The sequence below is a fragment of the Physeter macrocephalus genome, chromosome 11, assembly GCF_002837175.3.
Source record: "Physeter macrocephalus isolate SW-GA chromosome 11, ASM283717v5, whole genome shotgun sequence".
NCBI classification, from domain to species: domain Eukaryota; kingdom Metazoa; phylum Chordata; class Mammalia; order Artiodactyla; family Physeteridae; genus Physeter; species Physeter macrocephalus.
Window position 1 is genome coordinate 97,442,835 of NC_041224.1, and position 24,497 is coordinate 97,467,331.

A 24,497-nucleotide genomic window follows, 5' to 3' on the forward strand; every position below is an offset into this window, starting at 1 on the left:
TAGACCTGTCTGAGAACCCTATTATTGATAGAATGTTCCTAAAATACTCTAAAGGTGGATTCTAATAAAAATAAAGCCATCCTTACTGGTTTGAGTAAATGAGAGCAAAATGCATTTGCACAGTTGACTCCAGGAAGGTGCTGTAGAAAGTTCAGATCCCTTGGCTTCCTCCTTGCAATTGTTTCAGTCTTCTTTTAGAGAATCATTAAGCCAAAAGGTGTTAGAACGGTTTAGTGAAGGGTGGTCATATTTCTTTTGTTTGTGTTAAATTGATATAATGTATTATTTGTCGGTGGGGCTCCTGACATTTCAGATCAACTCTCTCGCTTACACATGATCTTGAAGCCATTTATGCTGAGGAGAATCAAGAAAGATGTGGAAAATGAATTGTCTGACAAGGTAAGGAAAGAAGACCTTGTGAGTTTATGCCTTAATAGGCACCAACCTAGGGTTCCAGGGTGAAAAGAAATTCCTTGGTAAATGTTTAGTTGAAGGGTAATTAGTTTGATTGATAGGAGACCTTTAAACTTGAGACGGTCAAAGAAGACTTAAAATGAGTCAAATAATGAAGGCAAGTAATAATTTTTTCTTCTTTTTGTTTTATACTTTTTATTACGGAGAGTTTGAAACATTACGAAAGTAGAAAAAATAGTATAATGAACTCTATATGGTTTAAATGATCAACTCATGACCATTTTTCACCCCTCTACATTATTCTGAAGCAGATCCCAGATGTCTTTTGTTTCATTTATAAATATTTTCATAGGTGTCTCTAAAAGATTTGGTGTTTTTTAAAATACATATTCGCATATCATTATCATCTCTACTAAAAAAGGCAGTTATTTCATTGTAGTATCACATACCCAGTCAGTGCTCAGATATTCCCAGTTGTCTTTGTGTATGCTTTTTTCTTTCGCTCTCTTTGAAAAAGTATTCAGTTTTTGAAACCAGAATCCAAGCAAGGTCAACACATAGTATTTGGGTGCTATGTCTCTTAAGCATCTTTTAGTCCCACCCTACTTTTTCCTCCCCATGCACTTCTTTGTTGAAGAAACCGAGTTGTTTGTCCTGTAGAGTTTTTCCACATACTGGATTTTGCTGGTTGCATCATTGTGGTGTTGTCTAACATGTTCCTCTGTCTCCTGTATTTCTGCAGACTGAGAGATAGATTTAGAAGTTTAATGTGCTTTGGATTGTAATATTTTTTCTCATAAAAAGTCAGTAATTTTGGTTTATAAATAATCTTTTTTTGGATCTTACCAGACTTCTGTAGTTTTCTGTTATCTCTTGTGAATCCTCCCCATATTCTCCTTCCTTCTTTTTTCACCCAGTTCCCAGTCCTTTGGGGTATTTTCCCATCTCCCATAGATTGCACCTGTTCCTCACAGTTCTGCTGTCTATATAAAAGGCATCTTTCCAGGTTTTTGATAATATCAGGTGATTCTCTGTCACTGCGAGAAGGCTGGATCATTCTGAAATTAGTAACTCTCTTAACAAGATTGTGGTGGAGATGTACACCTTCAAAGAGAGGAATAGAAGTGTACCTTTGTTTTATTCCTTTTAAAAAAATCTTTATGGCTGCTTTGTGAAACTGGCTGATTTTAACTGAATAGCAGTGTTACACAGATGTGTACCTGATAGAAAGAAAATACTTTATAAAAAAATGGATCCTTGAGGCTTTTATATCAGAAAGAGCTTAAAAACAATAGCAATATCATAATGTCTGTTATTTAGTGGTCATTAGGGAGGTGATCAGAAGACATATGGTTCTTAACCACTGTGCAGAGTATAAATTTCTTAAACATCAGTAATGTTTCTAATCTGTTATTAAATAGTATATTATTTATAATATAATAAATAATAGTATTTATAGTATAGTTCAATAGTATTTATAGTATAGTTCAATAGTATAGTTCAGTAGTATTATTGAACTCTTACTGTCTGCCAGCAACTGGTCCGTAGAGATGCAGCTTCCAGGTTCTGTTCAGATTTCCAAGGGGGATGAATACATAAATAGCTAGTACTGTATCATAAGATATGCAGTGATTATCTATGTGAAATATAATGGGAACATAAATAAGGGAGTAGTTCTATTAGGGAAGGTTAGAGAAGGCATCAAAGCAGAGCTGACATGTGAGCTAGATCTGGAATAATGAGTTGGCATTTACTAGGAAAATATGGTAGGAAGGGGGTGCTAAGCAACAAGAGTGAACAAAGGTAGAGCAATATTCAAATAGGCAGCATGTTTGGCAAACATTATTCAGACTGCTGTAGCTAATATATATAGGAGGACTTGATGAGATTGGGATAATATGGTGAGTTAGATTATGGGAGGTCTCTGCCTACAGGAGAATTTTTAATATTTTACTATAGGCAGTAACTTACATTGAAGGTTTTTCATCAGTTGAGTACCTTATAAGATTTGTATGGAAAGTTTCTTGGAACCAGGAGAGACTAGAGGCAGGAAGCTCCCACGGTAATAGCAGTATAGATTAGATATGATGAGATTCTGTGTTAAAGCAATGGAAATGGTCAGAAAAGGTGGTTAGAGGTAGATTTCCAGGTTGAGTTGAGAGACTTAGGAAATGATAAAACATGGGGTATGAGAGAAAAAATCAGAGCTGACTGAAGTTTCTGTTTGGGCAACTGAGTGATAATGCTGTTAATGAATTAAGTAAATTGTGAAAGAGAATTTTTTTCTGATATGTCACAAATGCAATTGCTGCAGACTCTGATGCTATTATGGTAGGTAGTTGGAAATATTGGGCTGGGGATGTTGGGAAATATATTTTTGCAAGTCACTGTGATGGACGGTAGTTGGTGTTATTAGAAATGGAAGAGGTCGCCCAGGGACAGCATGTAGAGTGAGTGACAAGGCAAGAGGGTCAAAGAAGGCACATTTTTCTGGATAATTAGCCATATCACAGGTTTATAGAGATATGAGTTTCTAGAGATACATATATTGTTTTTTCCAATCATAATTTGCCTTGCATGAGTTTCCAACTTTACGCTGATACTGAGTTTTCTTACAAACTGTTTTCAAAATATAAATGTCCTTATTGATTTTTAGATTGAGATTCTAATGTATTGCCAACTGACCAGCCGACAGAAGCTGCTATATCAGGCACTAAAGAACAAAATTTCCATTGAGGATTTATTGCAGTCTTCTATGGGCTCTACCCAGCAAGCACAGACAACCACCAGCAGCCTCATGAATCTGGTCATGCAGTTTAGGAAGGTAAGAGCTTAGATCAGCTGCCTTGGAGTTGTCCTTATTATTAACCCACTTCAAGAAAAAGGTTCAAAAAAAAAAAGAAAAAGGTTCTATCTTGCCTTGATGCCAAATAAACAAAGACAGTTAAAAAAGGATGAAAATGGGAAAGTATATATTCATAAAGGTAAACATGCAGGGTTTGGGATTCCTCCATCATTTTTCATGGAGTGATGTCTGCACATGACAATATTGTCTTATCATTTCCTTTCCTGTTAGGTGTGTAATCACCCAGAGTTATTTGAACGACAAGAAACTTGGTCTCCATTTCATATTTCCCTAAAGCCATACCAGATTTCAAAGTTTATCTACCGTCATGGACAGATCAGGGTCTTCAACCATTCACGAGACAGGTGAGCAAATATTAATATCTGTTTGCTCTAAGAGTGTTTTTGTATAATTTGGGGTTTTGTGGCTTAGTAGATAAATTTAATTGAGAGTGAGTTCCACAACAACGAGGTATTTAAGCAATGGGTGGACAACTGTTTGTTGAGGGATCTTGTGATAGGATCTGTGCACTATCAAGAGTTTAACTGGCACTTCCAGTTGCCTTTCTGAGTGAGGAATGTGCACCTGTGTGCAAATATGTACTTGTATCAAGAGAGATCAGCAAATGTCTCTGCCTCAGTACTGAAATTGCTTTGTGATGGTTTATTTCACACTTGGAATAGCACTTGTGGAAGAACTGATTGGATTTCAAATTAATCAAATTTATCTTCTTCCCAGAATCAGCAATCACAGATTTGGTAAAAGTGAAGTGATCGTTAATGGTAATATGCTAGAAACCATTTCCATTCAGAAAATGGCTATGTACATTCTGCAACTCCGAGTGAGGGTGGCCCTGGCTTCTGGATTTTTTAACAAGCTCCCAAAGGATTCTTGTGCACACCTGCACTTGAGAACCATAGATTTAGAACACTCTTTCTGTAAAGAAACAATATAAACAGTACTTTCAAAATAATCATCAACAACATCTAGCCTGATGTTACTGAAATTGAGACACATTTCTTGGGTTTAATTTTAAGAATTATTTGTCTCTGATAGCTCCAGGCTAATACTTAACTAGATGGGCAGGAGGAAACAGACCAGAGTTGTAGTCCTTTTTGTTTAATATAGTATATAGCAACTTGCAGTGCTAGAATTGTGCTTCTCTGAAATAAAATGAGACCACTTTGAACTTGTATTATAATCTACTACCTTTATTAAGTACTTAGTACTTTTTGACATATATGTTATGATTTAGTCTGGCAACAAACTTCTTAGAAGTAGAAACAGTTTCAAACCTTAAATGATTCTTTTAGTTTGGAACCTCTAGTTTAGTTAAGTTCCTGATATTTATATTTGGGTTTGGATTTATTTTATTTACTTACTTCACAGGTGGTTAAGGGTTCTTCTTTCTCCATTTGCACCAGACTATATCCAGCAGTCTCTGTTTCACAGAAAAGGTAGGTGTTTTGATCTTTGAGAAGGAAAGTATGCCAAGGATTTATCAGGATGCTCTTTGTTTTGCTGAGTTGGAACTAGTAGTGGCTTTGCCTGAATGCTAGGCCTTTATTTATAAAGTCTTGATAAGATTTAAGTAAATTAGTTGTCTTCATCTATAGATGCTAGGCTTTTTGACTATAACAGGAAGCAATAAAAAAATTTTTATTAATTGTTTTCCATTTTGATTGACCTTCCATCTTTATTTTATACCTGCCTCTTAAGAATTTCTTACACCCTTTGAATAGAGGTGTGAGAGACAATGCAGGACTCTTGTTAGTTTGGGACTCTTAGGTCCCTCCTCCTTAGTTTAAGGAAAGGAAGCTGTTCAACTTTGAGCATTGTCCAAAGTATTAAGGCAGAGGTTCAGAATTTTTCACCTCTGTGTTTTCCTTTTCTTTTTTTTTTCCTGGCACGATAAAAAGAGGAAAGCAGTTAGCCAAGGATCCAAAACCCCAGAGGTAACTGATGAGCCAACTCCACTCTGGCCCCTATATGCCATATTTCATAGGTCTGCCTCTTCTACTTATGATTGTAGTACAAAAATATGACACACTGTCTTATATCAAAGTGGCTGTATTGGAACCTTTAGAATAGTTATTGATTCTTAAGTCAAAATTCAGCAGTTCAGCAGGCTTTAGTTGAGTATTGCCTCTTGGTTTTCTGTTGGGTTTAACTTTGTCCTTTGATATTCCAGGTGTTAATGAAGAAAGCTGTTTCTCTTTCCTTCGCTTTATTGATGTATCTCCAGCTGAAATGGCAAACCTCATGCTTCAGGGACTTTTGGCCAGGTGAGCAGTTTGCTCATTGTTTGATGAGAGAGCAGTTGGGAATAAACGGGCGAAGGTCGAATACTGTGAAATTAAATATTTACTATTATATCATCTTACAGAGCCTCTCATTCTTTTTGTATTGTTAAGAATTAAAATTTTTATAAGGAAATCATACTTTTGATCCTTTAATAATTGCATGATGCTTCATGATATACCTTAAATAAAAACTATTTAGGCTCTTCTCCCAAATGCTATCAGGTCTTCAATTCTTCTTAATTTCTAAGTAGACTACTTTGTTTTATTTGTTTCTACAGGGCAAATGATGACTGATGACTCCTTGAGTTAGTAGTGATTGCAGCATAGCCTGCCTTACGTATTCAGGGAAACTTAGTTCTCTTTTCTTATTCCTTGGAATAATGGCTTTTACTTAATTTATTACTTTGTATTTGTGTAAAAAATAGTGACCTCATGAGGAGAGGCTGTCTCCTTAGTATGAGGATGTTTTTTATGACAGTTTTTGTGATAGAGTTGAATATTCCTTAATACTGAGAAGAGCTTTACAGAGGATTTTCGTTTTCATAGTAGCAAACCAATTCATGCCAAAGATAGAATTTATAGAACAACAGTATGAAATGGCTTTATCTGAAAGTAGGAAAGAGCTGTGTCTAAAATGTTCAAGATTTACAAAAGAGACATGTTAATGAGAGACAAGGTTCCTCGCTGCTATGAACTACCCTCAGCCCTCCATGGAGCACTGAATAAGCATGTCTGCTGTGGTTTGTTTCAGATGGTTAGCTCTTTTCCTGTCTCTGAAAGCCTCCTACAGGCTCCATCAGCTGCGCTCCTGGGGAGAGCCAGAAGGGGAGAGCCAGCAGAACTATCTGAGAAACAAGGATTTCCTTCTTGGGGTTAATTTTCCACTCTCCTTTCCCAACCTTTCCAGCTGCCCTTTGTTAAAGGTAAGCAGTTGTTTTAACATCAGTTATCTGTGTAATACTCCCTTCCCTTTTCTTTGAATCAATAAAAGTAATAAAGTAAATGAAGACCTGAGGGAGCCAGAAAGTTCCCAGAGGAGTGGGAGCAGTGTAGTGTTATAGCTTATTACATATCACTTAATAGACATTTTATGTGTGTGTGTGTATATTTAATATATGTTTTGTATATAACTTTACTGTGAAGTACACAGATCTTAAGTGTACAACTCTTTGAATTTATACATGTGTATACACTTGTGTAACAACTGCCTAGATTAAGGTATAGAATATTTCCAGCACCCAGAAGTCTCCCTCATACTTCTTCCCATTTGAAACCTCTAGTTCAGAACAAACCAACAAATAAAGGTAATCACTATTCTACTGCTATCATCCCAGATTACTTTACCCTGTTTTTGAACTTAGTGTAAATGGAATGATCCAGTGTGTACTCTTGTGTCTGGCTCCTTTCCCTTAATTATTATGTCTGTAAGATTCATCCATGTTGCACTGTAGCATTCTTTTTTAATGCTATGAAGTGTTCCATTGTCTGTTTCTAATCACAATTTATTAATCTACTGTTTTTATTTATTTATTTATTTATTTGGCTGCATCAGGTCTTAGTTGTGGCATGCAACTAAATGGGATTGTTGTATCATCACGTATACATATGTTTAGATTTAGTTCCCACTGCCAAACATTTTTCCAAAATGGTTTTTCAAAGTTAAACTCTCACCAGCAATGTGAGAGATTTATTCTTGTAAATCTTGCGTACCCCTGGAATTGTCGGCCCATTTTTTTTGAATTTGTGATTTTCAGTTGCATTTCCATGGAAAGTAATGATGTTGAGCACTTTTTCATATAACCGTTTGCCATTGTAAAGTAGGTAAGGGGAAAAGGGATAGGAAATAAGTGATAGGTGATAGGTGCAGATTCAGATCATGTGAGGCCTCATAAGTTAATGCTAAGGATTAGCGGTTTTTTTGTTTCTTTTTAAACAATCTCAAATGTTTATTGTCTTCATAACAAAACAAATATGAAGCTCAGAACTGGATCACTTGGCCCTTTCTCTTCTTATCTCCTCCCAGCTCAAAATGCTTGCATCTCTTAATAGCCAGCATTCTCTTAGATCTGCAGTTCAGATCTACCCATTCAAGCCTCAGCACAATCTTCTTTGTAGTTTTAGCCTTTTTCCGGAAAATCGGCTTAGTCTGCCCACCATAGCCACTTTGCTTCCTGTCATACCGCCACTTTCCCTGGGCATACAGAGAATGCTTGCCCTTCTTGTACTGTGTCACTTTGTGGGGTTGGTGCTTGCCACACTTCTTAGAGAAAGTCCAGTGGGTTTTAGGAACATTCACCATGTTTGCGAGAGCGCTATCGGCACGGAAAGCAGGATTTGGGTTTTATTCTGAATGAAATGGGTGTAACGCTGGAGAGTTTTGATGAGAGACTTGTATGTTTATATGTTATAGTTCTTCAACTAGATTAAAAGTTTAGAAGGTAGAACTTTTTCTTTGTATCCTCTAGAAAATTTAATGTGTCATCAGTCATACAACTATCGAATGTAGGATGTTCTTTGGCTGCATCTGGTTATTTGCCCCCTGTATACTGAAGAACCCGTATGATTTCCTTTTCTTCTGTTTTCCCAGTTGGTTTCTCAAGCATTGCTCCATATACTTTTTTGGACACTGAAGATAAGATCGTTAATGCAGAAGGAGAATAGAATTGGGTTCTAGCCTGTTTGGAATAATATAGCCAGTTGTGGCAAGGTGACTTCCTACTGGTGAATACTGATATGTCTAATGAAGAGTTGCTTAACCTCTGTAGACCAATTTCCTTACATTTGGTACTCTATATTACTACAGTTAAAATTTTTTTACTAGTTTTATTTTTGGTACAGAGTGCACCATTCTCCCAGGGGTTTTTTATGCTCTATTATGTAGATACCTGCATCTTACTTAACACTGAAAGATATGCATCACTTATTTGTAGTTTTCTGCTTTATGAAAATACAGTAGTGTGTTCAGAGCACCTGTTCAGTGAGGTCCTTCTTATATCAATTAATTTCCTGAGAAATTTAGATGTGGGCAGTATGCTTTATGTGAAACTGGTTTTTCCACAGTTAGATTCACTTCCATGTCCTCTTCTTTACTTTTATTTTGTGTTATAGATAGACCTTTGCTCTTGTAGTGGCTTAGAATGTACACCGAGTTACTGAGCCACAGGTAGCTGAAAGCAAATCATGTATGTGTAGAGATGCGGTTCTGCTTTTGGTCTCACCATCCTTATCTCCAAAATACATATGTTGAAATACCAATGTATCTTGCCAGAGTTGGTTGATATATCTGTTCTAAGAAATATTTGCTTTCAACTAAGCAGAATAATCTTTACATGATATCTAGCCTTAAAGGTTAGACTGGGTTCTGAATGAAGAATCATTTTGTTGAAGCTCCATGTGTAACAATAAAAATATAATAAAGCCCATTATATCTGTGGCTTTTGAAGTCTGACCATGACTCACAAGAATATTTTACACCACCTGTAGTTATGTAGATATATCAGATATTACATACATATATAAATATTACACATCCATAAATTTTTAAGACAAAATATTCATGAAACAGTATTTACACTCCTTCAGTGCACAGTTTTTTCCTTTTATTTGTTTTTCTTAATGTTAGTTGAAACCTACTAAAAAATGATTTCATGACCCTACTACTCACAGTTTGAAAAATACAGCATTCAGTGACTGCATGATATTAGAATAGCAAGGGGACTAGGTAAAGAAAGTCACCATATAGAAAGATTCTGGATCATTCTTTTTAATAGTAAGAAAGGAAAGAAACTGACATTTTGGGACTTAAGGAAGGTCTCACTTTCTGAACATGAAAGAGACCACCAGGAGTCACTCAGAGAGCAGCATGCACATTTCATTGCAGAGTTACCCTGACATGTAGTTAGTGATCAAGGTTTTATCCCTGTTATATCCCTACTATTCAGAGATAATATAAATAAAGTTAAGTAATTTTGAAAAAACCTGATTCAAACTTAAGCAAAGTAGTTTATTATGAGAACTATCCTGCAAGAATGGCTTTGTTAGAATATGCCTATTACCACTATTGTACTGTTTCTCACACTGATTTCTCCAAACTGAGTCTTTCTCCCTCCCTCCTTTCCATTTGTGGCTGCGTTGGGTCTTCCTTGCTGCGCATGGTCTTTCTCTGGTTGCGGTGAGCGGGAGCTACTCTTCATTGCGGTGCGTGGGTTTCTCATTGCAGTGGCTTCTCTTGTTGCAGAGCACGGGCTCTAGGTGCATGGGCTTCAGTAGTTGTGGCTCGCGAGCTCTAGAACACAGGCTCAGTAGTTGTGGCACATGGGCTTAGCTGTGTGTGGGATCTTAGTGGCATGTGGGATCTTCCTGGACCAGGGCTCAAACCTGTGTCCCCTGCACTGGTAGGCTTATTCTTTTTTTTTTTTTTTTAAATTATTAATTAATTTATTTATTTTTGGCTGTGTTGGGTCTTCGTTGCTGTGCACGGGCTTTCTCTAGTTGTGGCAAGCGGGGGCCACTCTTCATCGTGGTGCGCGGGCCTCACTCGTTGCGGAGCACAGGCTCCAGACGCGCAGGCTCAGTAATTATGGCTCACGGGCCCAGTTGCTCTGCGGCATGTGGGATCTTCCCAGACCAGGGCGCGAACCCGCGTCCCCTGCATGGGCAGGCAGATTCTCAACCACTGCGCCACCAGGGAAGCCCACAGAGAATGCTTGCCCTTCTTGTACTGTGTCACTTTGTGGGGTTGGTGCTTGCCACACTTCTTAGAGAAAGTCCAGTGGGTTTTAGGAACATTCACCATGTTTGCGAGAGCGCTATCGGCACGGAAAGCAGGATTTGGGTTTTATTCTGAATGAAATGGGTGTAACGCTGGAGAGTTTTGATGAGAGACTTGTATGTTTATATGTTATAGTTCTTCAACTAGATTAAAAGTTTAGAAGGTAGAACTTTTTCTTTGTATCCTCTAGAAAATTTAATGTGTCATCAGTCATACAACTATCGAATGTAGGATGTTCTTTGGCTGCATCTGGTTATTTGCCCCCTGTATACTGAAGAACCCGTATGATTTCCTTTTCTTCTGTTTTCCCAGTTGGTTTCTCAAGCATTGCTCCATATACTTTTTTGGACACTGAAGATAAGATCGTTAATGCAGAAGGAGAATAGAATTGGGTTCTAGCCTGTTTGGAATAATATAGCCAGTTGTGGCAAGGTGACTTCCTACTGGTGAATACTGATATGTCTAATGAAGAGTTGCTTAACCTCTGTAGACCAATTTCCTTACATTTGGTACTCTATATTACTACAGTTAAAATTTTTTTACTAGTTTTATTTTTGGTACAGAGTGCACCATTCTCCCAGGGGTTTTTTATGCTCTATTATGTAGATACCTGCATCTTACTTAACACTGAAAGATATGCATCACTTATTTGTAGTTTTCTGCTTTATGAAAATACAGTAGTGTGTTCAGAGCACCTGTTCAGTGAGGTCCTTCTTATATCAATTAATTTCCTGAGAAATTTAGATGTGGGCAGTATGCTTTATGTGAAACTGGTTTTTCCACAGTTAGATTCACTTCCATGTCCTCTTCTTTACTTTTATTTTGTGTTATAGATAGACCTTTGCTCTTGTAGTGGCTTAGAATGTACACCGAGTTACTGAGCCACAGGTAGCTGAAAGCAAATCATGTATGTGTAGAGATGCGGTTCTGCTTTTGGTCTCACCATCCTTATCTCCAAAATACATATGTTGAAATACCAATGTATCTTGCCAGAGTTGGTTGATATATCTGTTCTAAGAAATATTTGCTTTCAACTAAGCAGAATAATCTTTACATGATATCTAGCCTTAAAGGTTAGACTGGGTTCTGAATGAAGAATCATTTTGTTGAAGCTCCATGTGTAACAATAAAAATATAATAAAGCCCATTATATCTGTGGCTTTTGAAGTCTGACCATGACTCACAAGAATATTTTACACCACCTGTAGTTATGTAGATATATCAGATATTACATACATATATAAATATTACACATCCATAAATTTTTAAGACAAAATATTCATGAAACAGTATTTACACTCCTTCAGTGCACAGTTTTTTCCTTTTATTTGTTTTTCTTAATGTTAGTTGAAACCTACTAAAAAATGATTTCATGACCCTACTACTCACAGTTTGAAAAATACAGCATTCAGTGACTGCATGATATTAGAATAGCAAGGGGACTAGGTAAAGAAAGTCACCATATAGAAAGATTCTGGATCATTCTTTTTAATAGTAAGAAAGGAAAGAAACTGACATTTTGGGACTTAAGGAAGGTCTCACTTTCTGAACATGAAAGAGACCACCAGGAGTCACTCAGAGAGCAGCATGCACATTTCATTGCAGAGTTACCCTGACATGTAGTTAGTGATCAAGGTTTTATCCCTGTTATATCCCTACTATTCAGAGATAATATAAATAAAGTTAAGTAATTTTGAAAAAACCTGATTCAAACTTAAGCAAAGTAGTTTATTATGAGAACTATCCTGCAAGAATGGCTTTGTTAGAATATGCCTATTACCACTATTGTACTGTTTCTCACACTGATTTCTCCAAACTGAGTCTTTCTCCCTCCCTCCTTTCCATTTGTGGCTGCGTTGGGTCTTCCTTGCTGCGCATGGTCTTTCTCTGGTTGCGGTGAGCGGGAGCTACTCTTCATTGCGGTGCGTGGGTTTCTCATTGCAGTGGCTTCTCTTGTTGCAGAGCACGGGCTCTAGGTGCATGGGCTTCAGTAGTTGTGGCTCGCGAGCTCTAGAACACAGGCTCAATAGTTGTGGCACATGGGCTTAGCTGTGTGTGGGATCTTAGTGGCATGTGGGATCTTCCTGGACCAGGGCTCAAACCTGTGTCCCCTGCACTGGTAGGCTTATTCTTTTTTTTTTTTTTTAAATTATTAATTAATTTATTTATTTTTGGCTGTGTTGGGTCTTCGTTGCTGTGCACGGGCTTTCTCTAGTTGTGGCAAGCGGGGGCCACTCTTCATCGTGGTGCGCGGGCCTCACTCGTTGCGGAGCACAGGCTCCAGACGCGCAGGCTCAGTAATTATGGCTCACGGGCCCAGTTGCTCTGCGGCATGTGGGATCTTCCCAGACCAGGGCGCGAACCCGCGTCCCCTGCATGGGCAGGCAGATTCTCAACCACTGCGCCACCAGGGAAGCCCCTGTAGGCTTATTCTTAACCACTGTGCTACCAGGGAAGTCCTGAACTGAGTTTTTCTTATTCAAGAAGTATTTTAGAGAATATTACATTGTCTGTTTTGCAAAGAAGGATAGAGAAGGAAATTTTGAACACCTAATCCTTTACAACAGATTTCCAAAACTTAAGATGCATGATATTTTAGCATACATACACACATCAGAAACACACTTCCAGATTTCATAGTCTGCTGTAATCCTGCCAGTTATACAGTTTTTCACAAAAATATGATTGACAAAAATGAATCTTTTTTCAAAGGTAACTCTTCAAGTATGGACAGCAGTGGTGAGACTTAAATGTGATAATAATCTGTCTTGCTGATGTTTGGATTTGTCGATTGGATTTAGATACAAGGTCTTGGATTCTTTTTGTTTGTTGCTTTGTGTGGGATAAATTCATCATGTATGTGCTTTGTGCCTTTTCCTGACATGACTTGTTTGTTGTCATTGAAATCTACAAAAATACTTCTGGCATTATTAATACAATTTACAGATCCTTTGGAAGATTCCTTTGCTTATACAGGGACGCTACTACTGTGGAATCAGAGAGAAAATTTTTTATTTTCACAGAAAACAAACTTAAAATTATGCTTACTAGTTTTAGCAGATGTCCTGAAAATATGACTTGAGAGGTATTTGCTATCATTCATATGGTGAATTAGAACCTCAGGAAGACCAAGAAAAGTCTTGAAAGATTAGAAAAGGACTGACATATAAATGTGGGTCCATCTTTAAAGCTTGAGGAGGTAGGAAGAAAACTTGGAAATGATAACCAGTACCCTAATCAATTATTAGAGAGTTAAAATTTTTTTTCTAATGAAATTAATTAATAACCATTTGAATTCATGAGTCTAAGAAGCAGCTGAGTTGATTCTGAAAATATGACCATTTGCTTTCCTTTAGTAGACAACAGGCCAAGGAGATTAGAGAGACAGAGAGAAATAATAGATATAATATATTTTTTAAATGTAAGCCTTTTTCTTATTGCCTTGGCTATTCTTCTGGAGATATTAACATACATATAGGAAAGTGCACAAATCATAAGTGTACATACAGCTTGATAACTTCACAAAACACTGTCAGAACTCTACCTCACAGGCCCCTTTGTGCCCACTTCCATTCATTGTTCCTCCTCAGTGTCCTCCCCGTAAGAGTTACTATAGGCAAATATTTGGGTGGCTTATAGTTTTTATTATTACAGATAGTGCTGCTGTGAACATTACACACCTTTTAATGAAAATTCATATGTATTTTATGAGGTATATATATCTAGTAGTCAAATTGCTGGGTCATAGGGTATGCATATGGTTATCTATAATAGGTTATGCTAGACAGTTTTCTAAAGCAGTTGTGCCCATTTTCATTCCCATTAACAGTGTATAAGAGGTTCTAGTTGCTCCATGTCCTTGCCAGAATGTGACATTGTTTTGTCTGTTCATTTTAGTCCTCCTATGTGGTAGTATCTCACTGTGGCTTTAAATTATATTTCCCTTATGAATGATGATATTGAGTACCTTTTCTAATGCTCATTGGCCATTTGGATAACCTCCTTTATGAAATGCTTATTTGAGACCCTTGCTTATTTTTCTGTTAGTCTGTCTGTATTTTTCGTGGTGTTTTGTAGTTCTTTATGTATTGCAGATGTCTTCTACTCTGTAGCTTACTTTATCACTCTAAATATTGTCTTCTGTTGAATCGTTAGCATTTTTTGTGTCCTGTTGAAGAAATCTTTGCCTTTACCAAGGTCATAAAGATAATTCTGTTTTTCTCCAAAGGTTGTTTTGATTTACCATTCGTATCTACAAGAAACTGGGTTTTCAGTCTGTGTTATGGGTTGTCATTTTTTTACATACAGATATCCATATCCATTTGACCCAATTTCATTTGTTGAAAAGACCATCCTTGTTGCACTGCAGCATCACTTTTGTCAAACAGATGGCTGTATATGTGTGGGTCTGTTTCTAGACCCTGTTCTATTCCATTAGTCCATTTGTCTGTCCTTGACCAGTACCACTTTATCTTAATAACTATAGCTTCATAATAAGGCTTGATAACCGGTAGCACCGGTCCTCTAGCTTTGTTTTTCTTCAATATTGCCTTCACTGTTCTTGGCCTTTTGCATTTTCATGTAAATTTTGAATCAGCTTATCTATCTTAGTTTAAACTCTTTTCAGCAATGCCAGTAGCCCCATGTTTTTTGATTATGTCCCCCATTATTAAAACATTCTTTATCCATTTTGCCAATACCTATGCATTATTTCTTTTAAAATGATACATAAATAATAGCATATTAATATTATTTACATTGTGAAGCTTGCATGTAATTTCTTTGAAGACCACCGATCTGGGCAGTAAAAGAAGCCTAATTGAGTAAGGAATGTTAATAGAGGGGAGGACACACTATTTACTGGAGAAAGTACTCTTTTTTTTCCATACACTCTTCTCTCCTGCCATTTTCACTTGTTTGATCCCAAGGGCCAATGGGATTGAGTGAATGGGTCCATTAATTTGTATGTATATCAGAAGAGCTTATTGACTGACTGAATCTCCAGTTGTTGAATGTGAATGAATGAATGAATGTGAATTCACATTCAGTGAATGAATGTGATCTTGGCTTAAGGGTTGGGGTTTTTCTAATATTCTTTCATAATAGCCTCCTCCCAGTGTCAGTCTATTCCCACAGAGAAAAAGCACATGTAATTAATGTTGTTGACAAACCTGTCACGCATCAGTGCCTATTGTGGGCAAGGTGTGTTAGCAGTCATGGTCTCTTATTTTCTGGTTTGAAAACTCATTCATGTGTATAGTAAAAAGACATGCACAAAGTTAAAAGGACTTTAAAGATAGAAATGATTCAACATCAGAGTTGAAAGAAAACACAATTAACTGCCAAAATAATGGTAGATGATTAGTGGTAAAGTTCAGGATAGGACATCACTTTAGGTTAAAATGGACAAAAAACTCTTATAGAAATGGTATTGTTTAAGTCGGATCTTGAGTGGTAGGGACCTGGGTAGAAGGAAGGATTTTCCAAGTTGAAGATTTGAGCCAAAATACAAAGCAGTAGTGAGAAAAAAGGCCAGAAAGGTAAGTCACCTTTTCTCCCAAGGAATCTTTGAATGCCAATCTATTGGGGTTTAGATACTAAACCAGGAGTTTCAGCCCTTTTTTGGCTCACCTTCTTCAATAGATGCTACAGTTGTAATCCTGGGGGAATAAAGTTTTGGTGGCTACTGTCAAGCCATGGGAAGGAATAATCGGGTAGTTGGTTTTAGGAAGGCTGTTAAATCATTCAAGTCATTACAGCACATCAGTGGGGATCTCTGCCATTGGTACTTGATGACTAATCTCAAGAGTGTGATAACAGGAAAGATTGGATGTGGTAATCCATGTTAAGGAGGATATTAAACTAAAGTTCCAAGTATCAGGTCCAAAGGACCCAACAGAAATAGTTGTAACCAAAGATGGTGAAGAAAGGGTGAATGGACTCTGATTGATCTGGATATGGATGAGCATTGGCAGTGAAGGAATAACTTCCAAAACCCGGAGTTCAAGAGAGGATTCAGAGGGAGTGCTGAATTCTATATCAAGTTTAAAGTGAACACTTAGGAATGAGATTAGGAGCTCTTTGATGTTATGAGTGCAGATAGAACAGAGAAGGCCCAGGTGCAGGAATTTACAAGGAGAAAGATTCTGGTTAGGAAATAGGTAATGAAGTGTGACAGTTAAAAAGAATAGGAAGACATTTCAGGAGGGACAGTTGGTTTTAACTAAAAGCTGAGTTTGTAAGAGAGAGGAGGCTCAGATTTGAAGATGAAAAAGGAAGAAAAGGCAGCTAAGAGGGAAATCAAACATGCAAGAAAGATGATTGATAGGGGATGCAAAAGTGGTTAACTACCCTTTTTGTATGGTAGAAAACCAGTGAATACAGGTAGGAGCTCTATAATTAGTAGAAGGATACTTCTCTAATACAAAGAATATTTTACAATGTCCAGAAAGACTGAAACCAAGCTTAACATGAAAAAAAAAAAGTGCTGTTAAACAGTTCTGTCATTTTTGGACTTCCCTGGTGGTCCATTGGTTAAGGCTCCACTCTTCCAGTGCACACAGGTTCAGTCCCTGGTCGGGGAACTAAGATCCCACGTGCTGCATGGCAGGGCCAGAAAAACCCCATAATTCTGTCATTTTTTTTCTTTCTTTTTTTTCTTCATTTCTGTTTTCCCCCCAAGTGTGAGAACAGAATTTAGATGTTTGGACATAGTCCCTCTTGTCTTTGTGGTTGGGTTATTTTAGGCACCTTGCACTTACAAGGTTAAATAAATGTTTACTGAATGACTTAGTAAGTCTTGGTGCATTGTATTAGTGTTGTTTTTCCCTTTGGAACTTTGTGTTTTGTTATCTGAGGGAATGTCCTCCACCCTAAAATTAGAAGTATAGTCTTCCTCTGTATTTAAAATAGAATTTTGTGAAGAGTTCTAACTTTTCCTTGGAGGTTGGGAAATATGGGTGGCATTGCTAATTTGTTTGATCATGCATTGAGTTTATTGCACATTAGTTATTTTTGCCCTGCATTTGAGCTGAGAACTAGAGGCATTTCTTGGGAGTGAGAAATATACCAGCAGAAAGAAGCTAATTTTTAGACATCTTCAGAAAGGGTGTCAATTGTGGATATTAGCCCCTGTAGTAGTTATCTATACCTATATAACAAATTACCCCCAAATCTATCAGCTTAAAACAATGAACATTTTTAATATCTCATAGTTTATGTTGGTTAAGAACTTGGGAGCAGCTTAGGTAGGTGATTCCGACTCAGAAAATCTTATGAAGTTGCAGTCAGGATATCAGCTAGGGTTGCAGTTACCTGAAAGATTGACTGCAGCCATAGTTTCTGCTTCCAGGTTAGCTCACTTATATGCCTGGTTAAGTTGGTGCTGGCTCTTGGCTGGAGGACTCTGTTCCTCGATGTGTGGACTTTTCCATGGGGCTGCTTCATTGTCCTCATGGCATGGCAGCTGGATTCCCCCAGAGTGAGTGATTCAACAGAGAGAGCAAGGAGGAGCCTCAATGCCTTTTGTATTAGTTACGTCATTACCACGTTTGTTTTGGTATTCCCTGTTCTGAGATTTTGGCTTAGGTGACAGATGGGTTCTGACTGTGACACTATGAAAGTTCTTAAATTGGAAGGGATGCTGGTATCACCTCTCCTTGCTCTCCATGTTACCTGTCTGTTCAGTTTTATTAGCTACTGCAAATGCAGTATAATATGTGCCATTCATCTTCAACCGGAATTCATTGCTCATAAACCCTAACTTCCTTGTGAGCAAATTTTTTTTCATTGCAAGCTCTGTTTTTTTTCTATATCTTGCATTTTCATTTGATTTGCCAACTTAGTTCTGATTGTGTAACTTTGATTATTTGTAAACATAATGCTGAAGAGATGCTGTTTCTCCAAATCCTTGTTTTGCTTTCTTTTGTGATACTGTGAAGTAGAGTAGCCTTGTTTAATATGCAAAGTAAACACAAATTTATGTTTCAGTGTTTTGATGGGAGAACATGAATCCGGCTTCCATGTTCAAGATCAGTCTTAAAAGTAAAGTTGGGGATTATTCTCAAGCAGACAAACCTGAGAGAAGAGACAAGGGGAAATGCTAAAATTGGAAGCGAGTGCCAGGATTCTTTCTCTTGTACTATTCAAAAATAATTTTGAGTAAAATTCCTTTGGAGCTACCAAATTAACTTTGAATTAATTTTTCCATATTCGCCTTTATCCTCTTATTGCAGGAAGCCCTTCATTCTGTTCTCTTCTGTGCCTTCATTTGTTTCATAAAAAGTAGTAGGTATTGTTCCAGCAGCCTGTCTCCTAAATACAGCTTCCTATCATCAGATCAAGGTGAAGGCTTTGTTCTTATTCCTCTGAGGAGATAGTTAATGTTGACTTACCTACATGTTGTCATCTTGTTCTTGGTAAGCTATCTTAAATCACATACTACCTGAGTTATATTCAGCAGTCTAACCCAATCCTCTCATCTTCCTTGCCACCATGGACGTGAATGAATCTGAACAGTGAGAAGCTCTTCCCCCCACTGAGTGTGCCTATAAAACTCTTCTTCTTACCCTGCAGTGAATATTAAATTTGAATTCTGTGTTACAGAGTTCAAGGAAGTACCATTCTCATAATGCTGGCTTTGGGATGGTACAAAAACATCAAGGAACTAGGAACTAGGCTAAGGACACGGATCAGATGACAGGGTACTTTGAATGAAGTTTAGAGCCTTTTAAAATCTCTTACTTGATGTGAATGCTTTTCTGATATTTCCTTTTCTTGTGATGCTTGTAAAACAAAAGCCAGCATGATTCTGTGTTGTCCTCTTAACCTCATTGTTCTCTACCCTGCTTTACTGGTGATGAGTTCAAGAAGGAATAACATTTAATTAAAAAATTTTATGAATTCATTCTCACACACCTCCCTCCCTACTGTAGGCCCTGACCAGAGCTCCTTTCTTGTACAGTTTTACAAGGGTTAGAGTGCAAGTCTCACACATATGAATTTTTTTTCTTTTTAATCTTATTTTGCTTAGAAGAATAAAGACAAAAACCAGAATCTGTAGGAAATACACCATTTAGCCATCTTTTGGAGAGGCAGAACAGATTTTATCCTGTATCCAGTTAAATACTATGTTAAAAATGATAATTGGCAGAAACAGTACCAGCATTAATTTCATTTCCTGTCCCAGTCTTAGTGAAACTGTTGTCATAGTTATGGTCTGCTTAGGCATTATATGTGTTGAAAGCTTTAGATACTCTACAACTCTAGTGAGCCAACTAACTCATAGAAATTAAGGGTATTTCAGATTTTGCGATTTAAAATATACAGGATTTCCCTGGTGGTCCAGTAGTTAGGACTCTGTGCTCCCAGTGCAGGGGACCCAGGTTTGATCCCTGGTCAGGGAACTAGATCCTGCATGCCTCAACTAAAAAGGATCCCGAAGGCCGTAACTAAGACACAGCACAGTCAAAAAAAAAAAAAGATTTAAAAATATATATACAAAAGAATCTAAATATAAAGAGTTATTTTGAAAAGAGTGGTGTGTGTTTTAAATTTTAAACACTATACTCTATTAAATGCTTGGAGAGCTTAGAATGGCTATTGATAAAGAATCCCCCAAACAGGAAGTTTCCAAAAACTCTTCCACTGGAGGTTAATTTGCAACTGCAGTATCTGTATCATCATTTCCTGAGATCATGAGAGCTGCCAGTACCCCTTTTGGAAAGTTCTGGGAAGCCATTGTTTTCAGAGTTTTTCTGTATTTTATTTCCCCCTTTTTGTTTGGTTACTTAGAATATCTGTGAAAATAGAATACATGCAATCTTAGCAATTAATCTGTAAACATTACACCCTTTCATTTTAAGTGAAACCTTTTCTCTATATCTGAGTTTGATATGTTCTTTAAGAGCAAAAACAGAAAATTAATTTCTAAGTAATGAAGACCTAACGTTAGCATAAGTATTCTTTTTAATTTTAAATAAGGCATGGAAAGCAAAGAACGGTCCCTTGTTAAGTGGACAAGTATGTATCTGACGGGAAAACATCTGTGTGTTCTTTGTGCTCCACTGTGGCAGGTAGTGTACAGCTGAGGGGCCTATCATACTGCCCTGTTATTTTTCACTTGAGACTTTTGCATGGTGCCAAAAGACTCTACAAAAGCCTTCCTTCGCTGCTGTGTGTATATTGCAGTACTGGCAGCAAGACACACAGTTGCCAGTGCCTACAGTGTAGTAAGATACTCAAGAACATGAGGAAGGGACAACAGAAGAGCAAAAACTGTGACCACATTATTACCAAGTCACATCTCTCATTATGTGACATTGTTTCTTTTTTTCTAATTTGTTTTAGGCCAAAGTAGTAATGAACCTTCTTTTCTGCACCCCCCCGCCCCCTGCATCCTACACAGTGGTGCCTAAGGTGTCCTTTGTGTTCTTCTCTATTAAGCATTAAAATTTTCTGTATCTAAGCAGTACCTAGCAGTTCATGTCATTACGTGAAGGGAATGTGGATAGTATGGTACCAAGGACCACCTGTGCTAAGGAAGATTTGATGGAACTAATGTTAAGAGAAAATAATCTAGAAAAGTATAGATTGAGTGAAGTATACTGGGGGTAGTCAGGGTTTCTCTAAAGCTAAGTGTATGTTGAGCTAGTGAATCATTTTTAAAATCTGGAATCAGCTACAAATCACCTTGATTTAGTGACTGCCAATGAGAAGCGTGTCTTAACCTAGCTGATATAAGACAAGTGAACATGTTCTAATTTAGGAATGACCACCCCGGAAATAAAATTATCATTAGACTTTTTCCAGAAAGGTATCACAAGCAAAATATTGTGTTAAAAAGACTCCCTATCGTGATTGTTGTATCCCTTATTAATAACTACAGTGTTGGAGAGAAAATAATTGAAGGAAATGGTCCTTCTTTCATCTCTTATCTGTTGGATTTTGCCATTTAAGAATACTGAAAATGAGGTTGACTTTAAGAGATCCCTCCCTGAGACATTGTTTAGATACTGCTCTTTAGGAGTATAAGAAATAGGTGTATAAGAAGCTCCTTTTACAAAGATAAAGTGATAACGGATACTGCTCTTTAGAAGTTAGTAACGAATTCAGAAGTCTCTAGGCCAGCCAATGCTGCTATCTCAGCCACCTGGGTGGCAGTGGACACCCCAGCTAGCAGCCGTGAACTACGACAGATACAAGCAGCAGTTGGTAGGCTTGTGTCATCTCTTCACCCTCAGGAGGGGCAAGAAGAGCTATTACTAATAATCAGAAGTGAACTTTCAGAAAACAAGAAAATTGGCTACATTTTTTTTTTTTTTTTTTACTTTCATCTATGTATCAACAATAGGATTTTTTTAGTAATGATCCTAGCTCATCAGTATTCAGTATTGGAAGAACAGGGTGACAACTGGTCTATTAATCTTCATAATGATCCTCACACTAGGCATTCAGATGATAATGGAGATGAACATGTAGAGAGGCGGATAAATCTCAGTGCAAATGCTACCCAACATAAAGATGAGAACACAGATATTGTTGAAAAATCATATCAGAAGATTAATGTTCTTTTCTGGTTAATGATGGGACCTAAACATCTAGAGAAAAACATCAAACATATCAAAGCTACATGAGTCCAGCATTGTACTAAAGTGTTGTAAAGACTTCCATACAGTGCGATTAGAAATCACTGAAGACGTCCCAACTCTGCGGGAAACACTTAAAGCCTTTCAGTTTTTTCATGCCCATTATTTAGAAGGTGCTGATTGCTTCATGAAAGCAGATTATGATACACCTGTCCTACTAGACAACTTGAGATGGCTTCTTTCAAACTGTGATCCTGAAGAACCCATGTACTTCAGGAGGAAATATATACTAAACAAAGAAGCTTTGAAGAGATTTGGTACTGGACACTTTCAGTATTGGAATTATAACTGTTATTCTCCTGCAGAGGGTCCTGGTTACTGTTCATCTTGCAGTTTTTTGTAGTTTCTTCATTCATATGATTATTTAGGTTACCAACCTGCCTTGAGAAACCAGTAAGACAAATAAATAATCGAGAATGAATATCCAAAGATAAAATGTCTAATATTGAACTGAAGAAAGAACTGCACCTGCAATATATTGATACAACACTGTAATCCCACTGACAAATTCTTTGTATGTGAACATTCCATACTTAAAAATCTTTCATATGAATGGCTGCAAACTGAAGCTTTAACATGAGCTTTAAGTCTGTTAAAATGAATTGATACAGTAAGTTTTAAATTTTTTAAATGGTAGTTAGGTTAGAGGAACTAAAGAGATATTGTTTCCTGTTCCTGACCACTTTTATTGATGTCTTCAAATAAATAGAACTTCTAACCTTGCTAGAACTATACTGCACTGTTGTACACACATGAAATACTAAACAGATCTGCCTAAAAGAAAAATTTAGGAGGAAATATTATTGGTCATCTTTTTAAACTCAAGGCAAATGGGTTTGTATCCACAGTTTAACAAATGAAGCAAACTTCCCCTGACATTCACAAATTGTTGTTTTGTCTAATGGAAATTTTGCTGTAACTATTTATAATAAACAGAATCTCAGGCTTCCCTGGTGGCGCAGTGGTTGAGAGTCCGCCTGCCGATGCAGGGGACACGGGTTTGTGCCCCGGTCCGGGAAGATCCCACATGCCACGGAGCGGCTAGGCCCGTGAGCCATGGCCGCTGAGCCTGCGCGTCCGGAGCCTGTGCTCCTCAGCGGGAGAGGCCACAACAGTGAGAGGCCCGCGTACCGCAAAAAAAAAAATAAAATAAATAAGATAAATAAGTAAATCAAATAAACAGAATCTCTTCCAGAAAAAGGCAGAATTAGAGATGACATTTACCTAAGGTACATTAATAAAAGCACAGTTTGATATTAGAATGAACCTTGACTATATGTGATATTTTTTTCTATTTTGCTTACATTAAGTAATTGTCAATAGCACTAATTTGCATTTTTGTTTTGTAGTCTCTGGTTTTCAGCAGCCACTGTAAAGCAGTGAGTGGCTACTCAGACCAGGTCATCCATCAGCGGAGATCAGCTACCTCCTCGCTTCGTTGCTGCCTGCTCACTGAGCTGCCATCTTTTTTGTGTGTGGCCAGTCCACGAGTAAGTGCCACAGGAGGGAAGAGATAAAATAGTTGGTGTTTGAAGAAATAAACCAGTTTTCAAGGGATCCATTTCTTAACCAGAACTGTTTTAAGCTATTTGGACCTTGAGAAACATAAATGCTCGGTATTTAGAAAGGGCATCCATGGTCCTGGCTTTCCCAAGACAGTACTCCTCACTTTGAATTGTGTTGGTTTGAGAATAGTTGTATGGTAGATAGAAGTGACTTCTTTCCCTGATGTTGCTTCTGTGTAGTTCCTTTCATTTAGCCTGGGGCTCCAAACTACCATGGGAGCAAGCCATCTGTTACTAGGTAGATTATCACCCAATAGCAGGGACAGGAACAGTGGAATATTTGAATAGAAGTGGGAGCCATTTGTCACCTGTGTTGAGGTTTTTGAGGGTTTTTCAGAGGAGGGGGCCCGATTGGGAGGGAGATTTGATCTGGCCTTATCACCTCAGTACAGTCTCCAAATAACAAAGGGAAACATAACACTCCAGCATCAAGAAACTTCTTAGATGGTATTCTCTCGCTTTCTTCAGCAGCTCTGCCTGGACTGTGGTTCACAAGTATGTTCCCTCTGAAAAGTGACTATTGGGCCATATCTACCAGTCAGTGGTAGTAGTCTTGTTTGCAGATTGAGAGTTTCTATTGTGGTTTCAACTTTGAACAGCTGTTAGATCCTTCCTGATACCCTGTTTATCAAAACAGGGCACTCTGGTGATTGCCAACAGTGTCGCTGCAAAGGCTCCCCTTGGCACGCTGCGGCTGTTTACTTCGCTTACATCTTCCACTCTTTCATGTCTTTCTGATCAGAGCCAGACAGAAACTCTCTTACAACCATGAAGCAATACATGAAGGGAGAGAGGCAGAGGAGAGATGTGGCCAGACTGCAATTAGAGCAAAAACGAGTTTGTCTTCCCAGCTTCTTTCCATTTGCTCTAAGGGCAACTTTCAGTTAGCCAGGAGACTCTTAAGAGGTTGACTTTTCTTACCCTTCTGTGTTTTTATCTTGTTTTCTTCACTCA

General features: G+C 37.7%; 2 protein-coding genes across 4 annotated transcripts in view; one reads left to right on the forward strand and one right to left on the reverse strand.

Moving 5' to 3' along the window:
- INO80 (INO80 complex ATPase subunit) overlaps positions 1-24,497 on the forward strand; it is a 136,729-nt gene that overhangs the window by 64,832 nt on the left and 47,400 nt on the right. For all 3 annotated transcript variants that reach the window (XM_024134383.3, XM_028495459.2, XM_024134386.3), the window contains exons 19-25: positions 314-399; positions 3,071-3,238; positions 3,491-3,624; positions 4,649-4,716; positions 5,451-5,544; positions 6,314-6,485; positions 23,328-23,468. In XM_024134383.3, coding sequence (XP_023990151.1) covers positions 314-399; positions 3,071-3,238; positions 3,491-3,624; positions 4,649-4,716; positions 5,451-5,544; positions 6,314-6,485; positions 23,328-23,468 — 863 coding nt within the window. The remainder of the gene's footprint in view (positions 1-313; positions 400-3,070; positions 3,239-3,490; positions 3,625-4,648; positions 4,717-5,450; positions 5,545-6,313; positions 6,486-23,327; positions 23,469-24,497) is intronic.
- On the reverse strand, positions 7,533-7,896 carry LOC102994350 (60S ribosomal protein L36a-like). Its single transcript, XM_024134393.3, has one exon. The coding sequence runs from the start codon at positions 7,859-7,861 to the stop codon at positions 7,541-7,543; it is 321 nt and encodes a 106-aa protein (XP_023990161.1). The 5' UTR covers positions 7,862-7,896; the 3' UTR covers positions 7,533-7,540.

Coding starts and splice junctions, on each gene's coding strand:
- LOC102994350 (XM_024134393.3), bottom strand. CDS start 7,861: ATGGTGAATGTTCCTAAAACCCACTGGACTTTCTCTAAGAAGTGTGGC.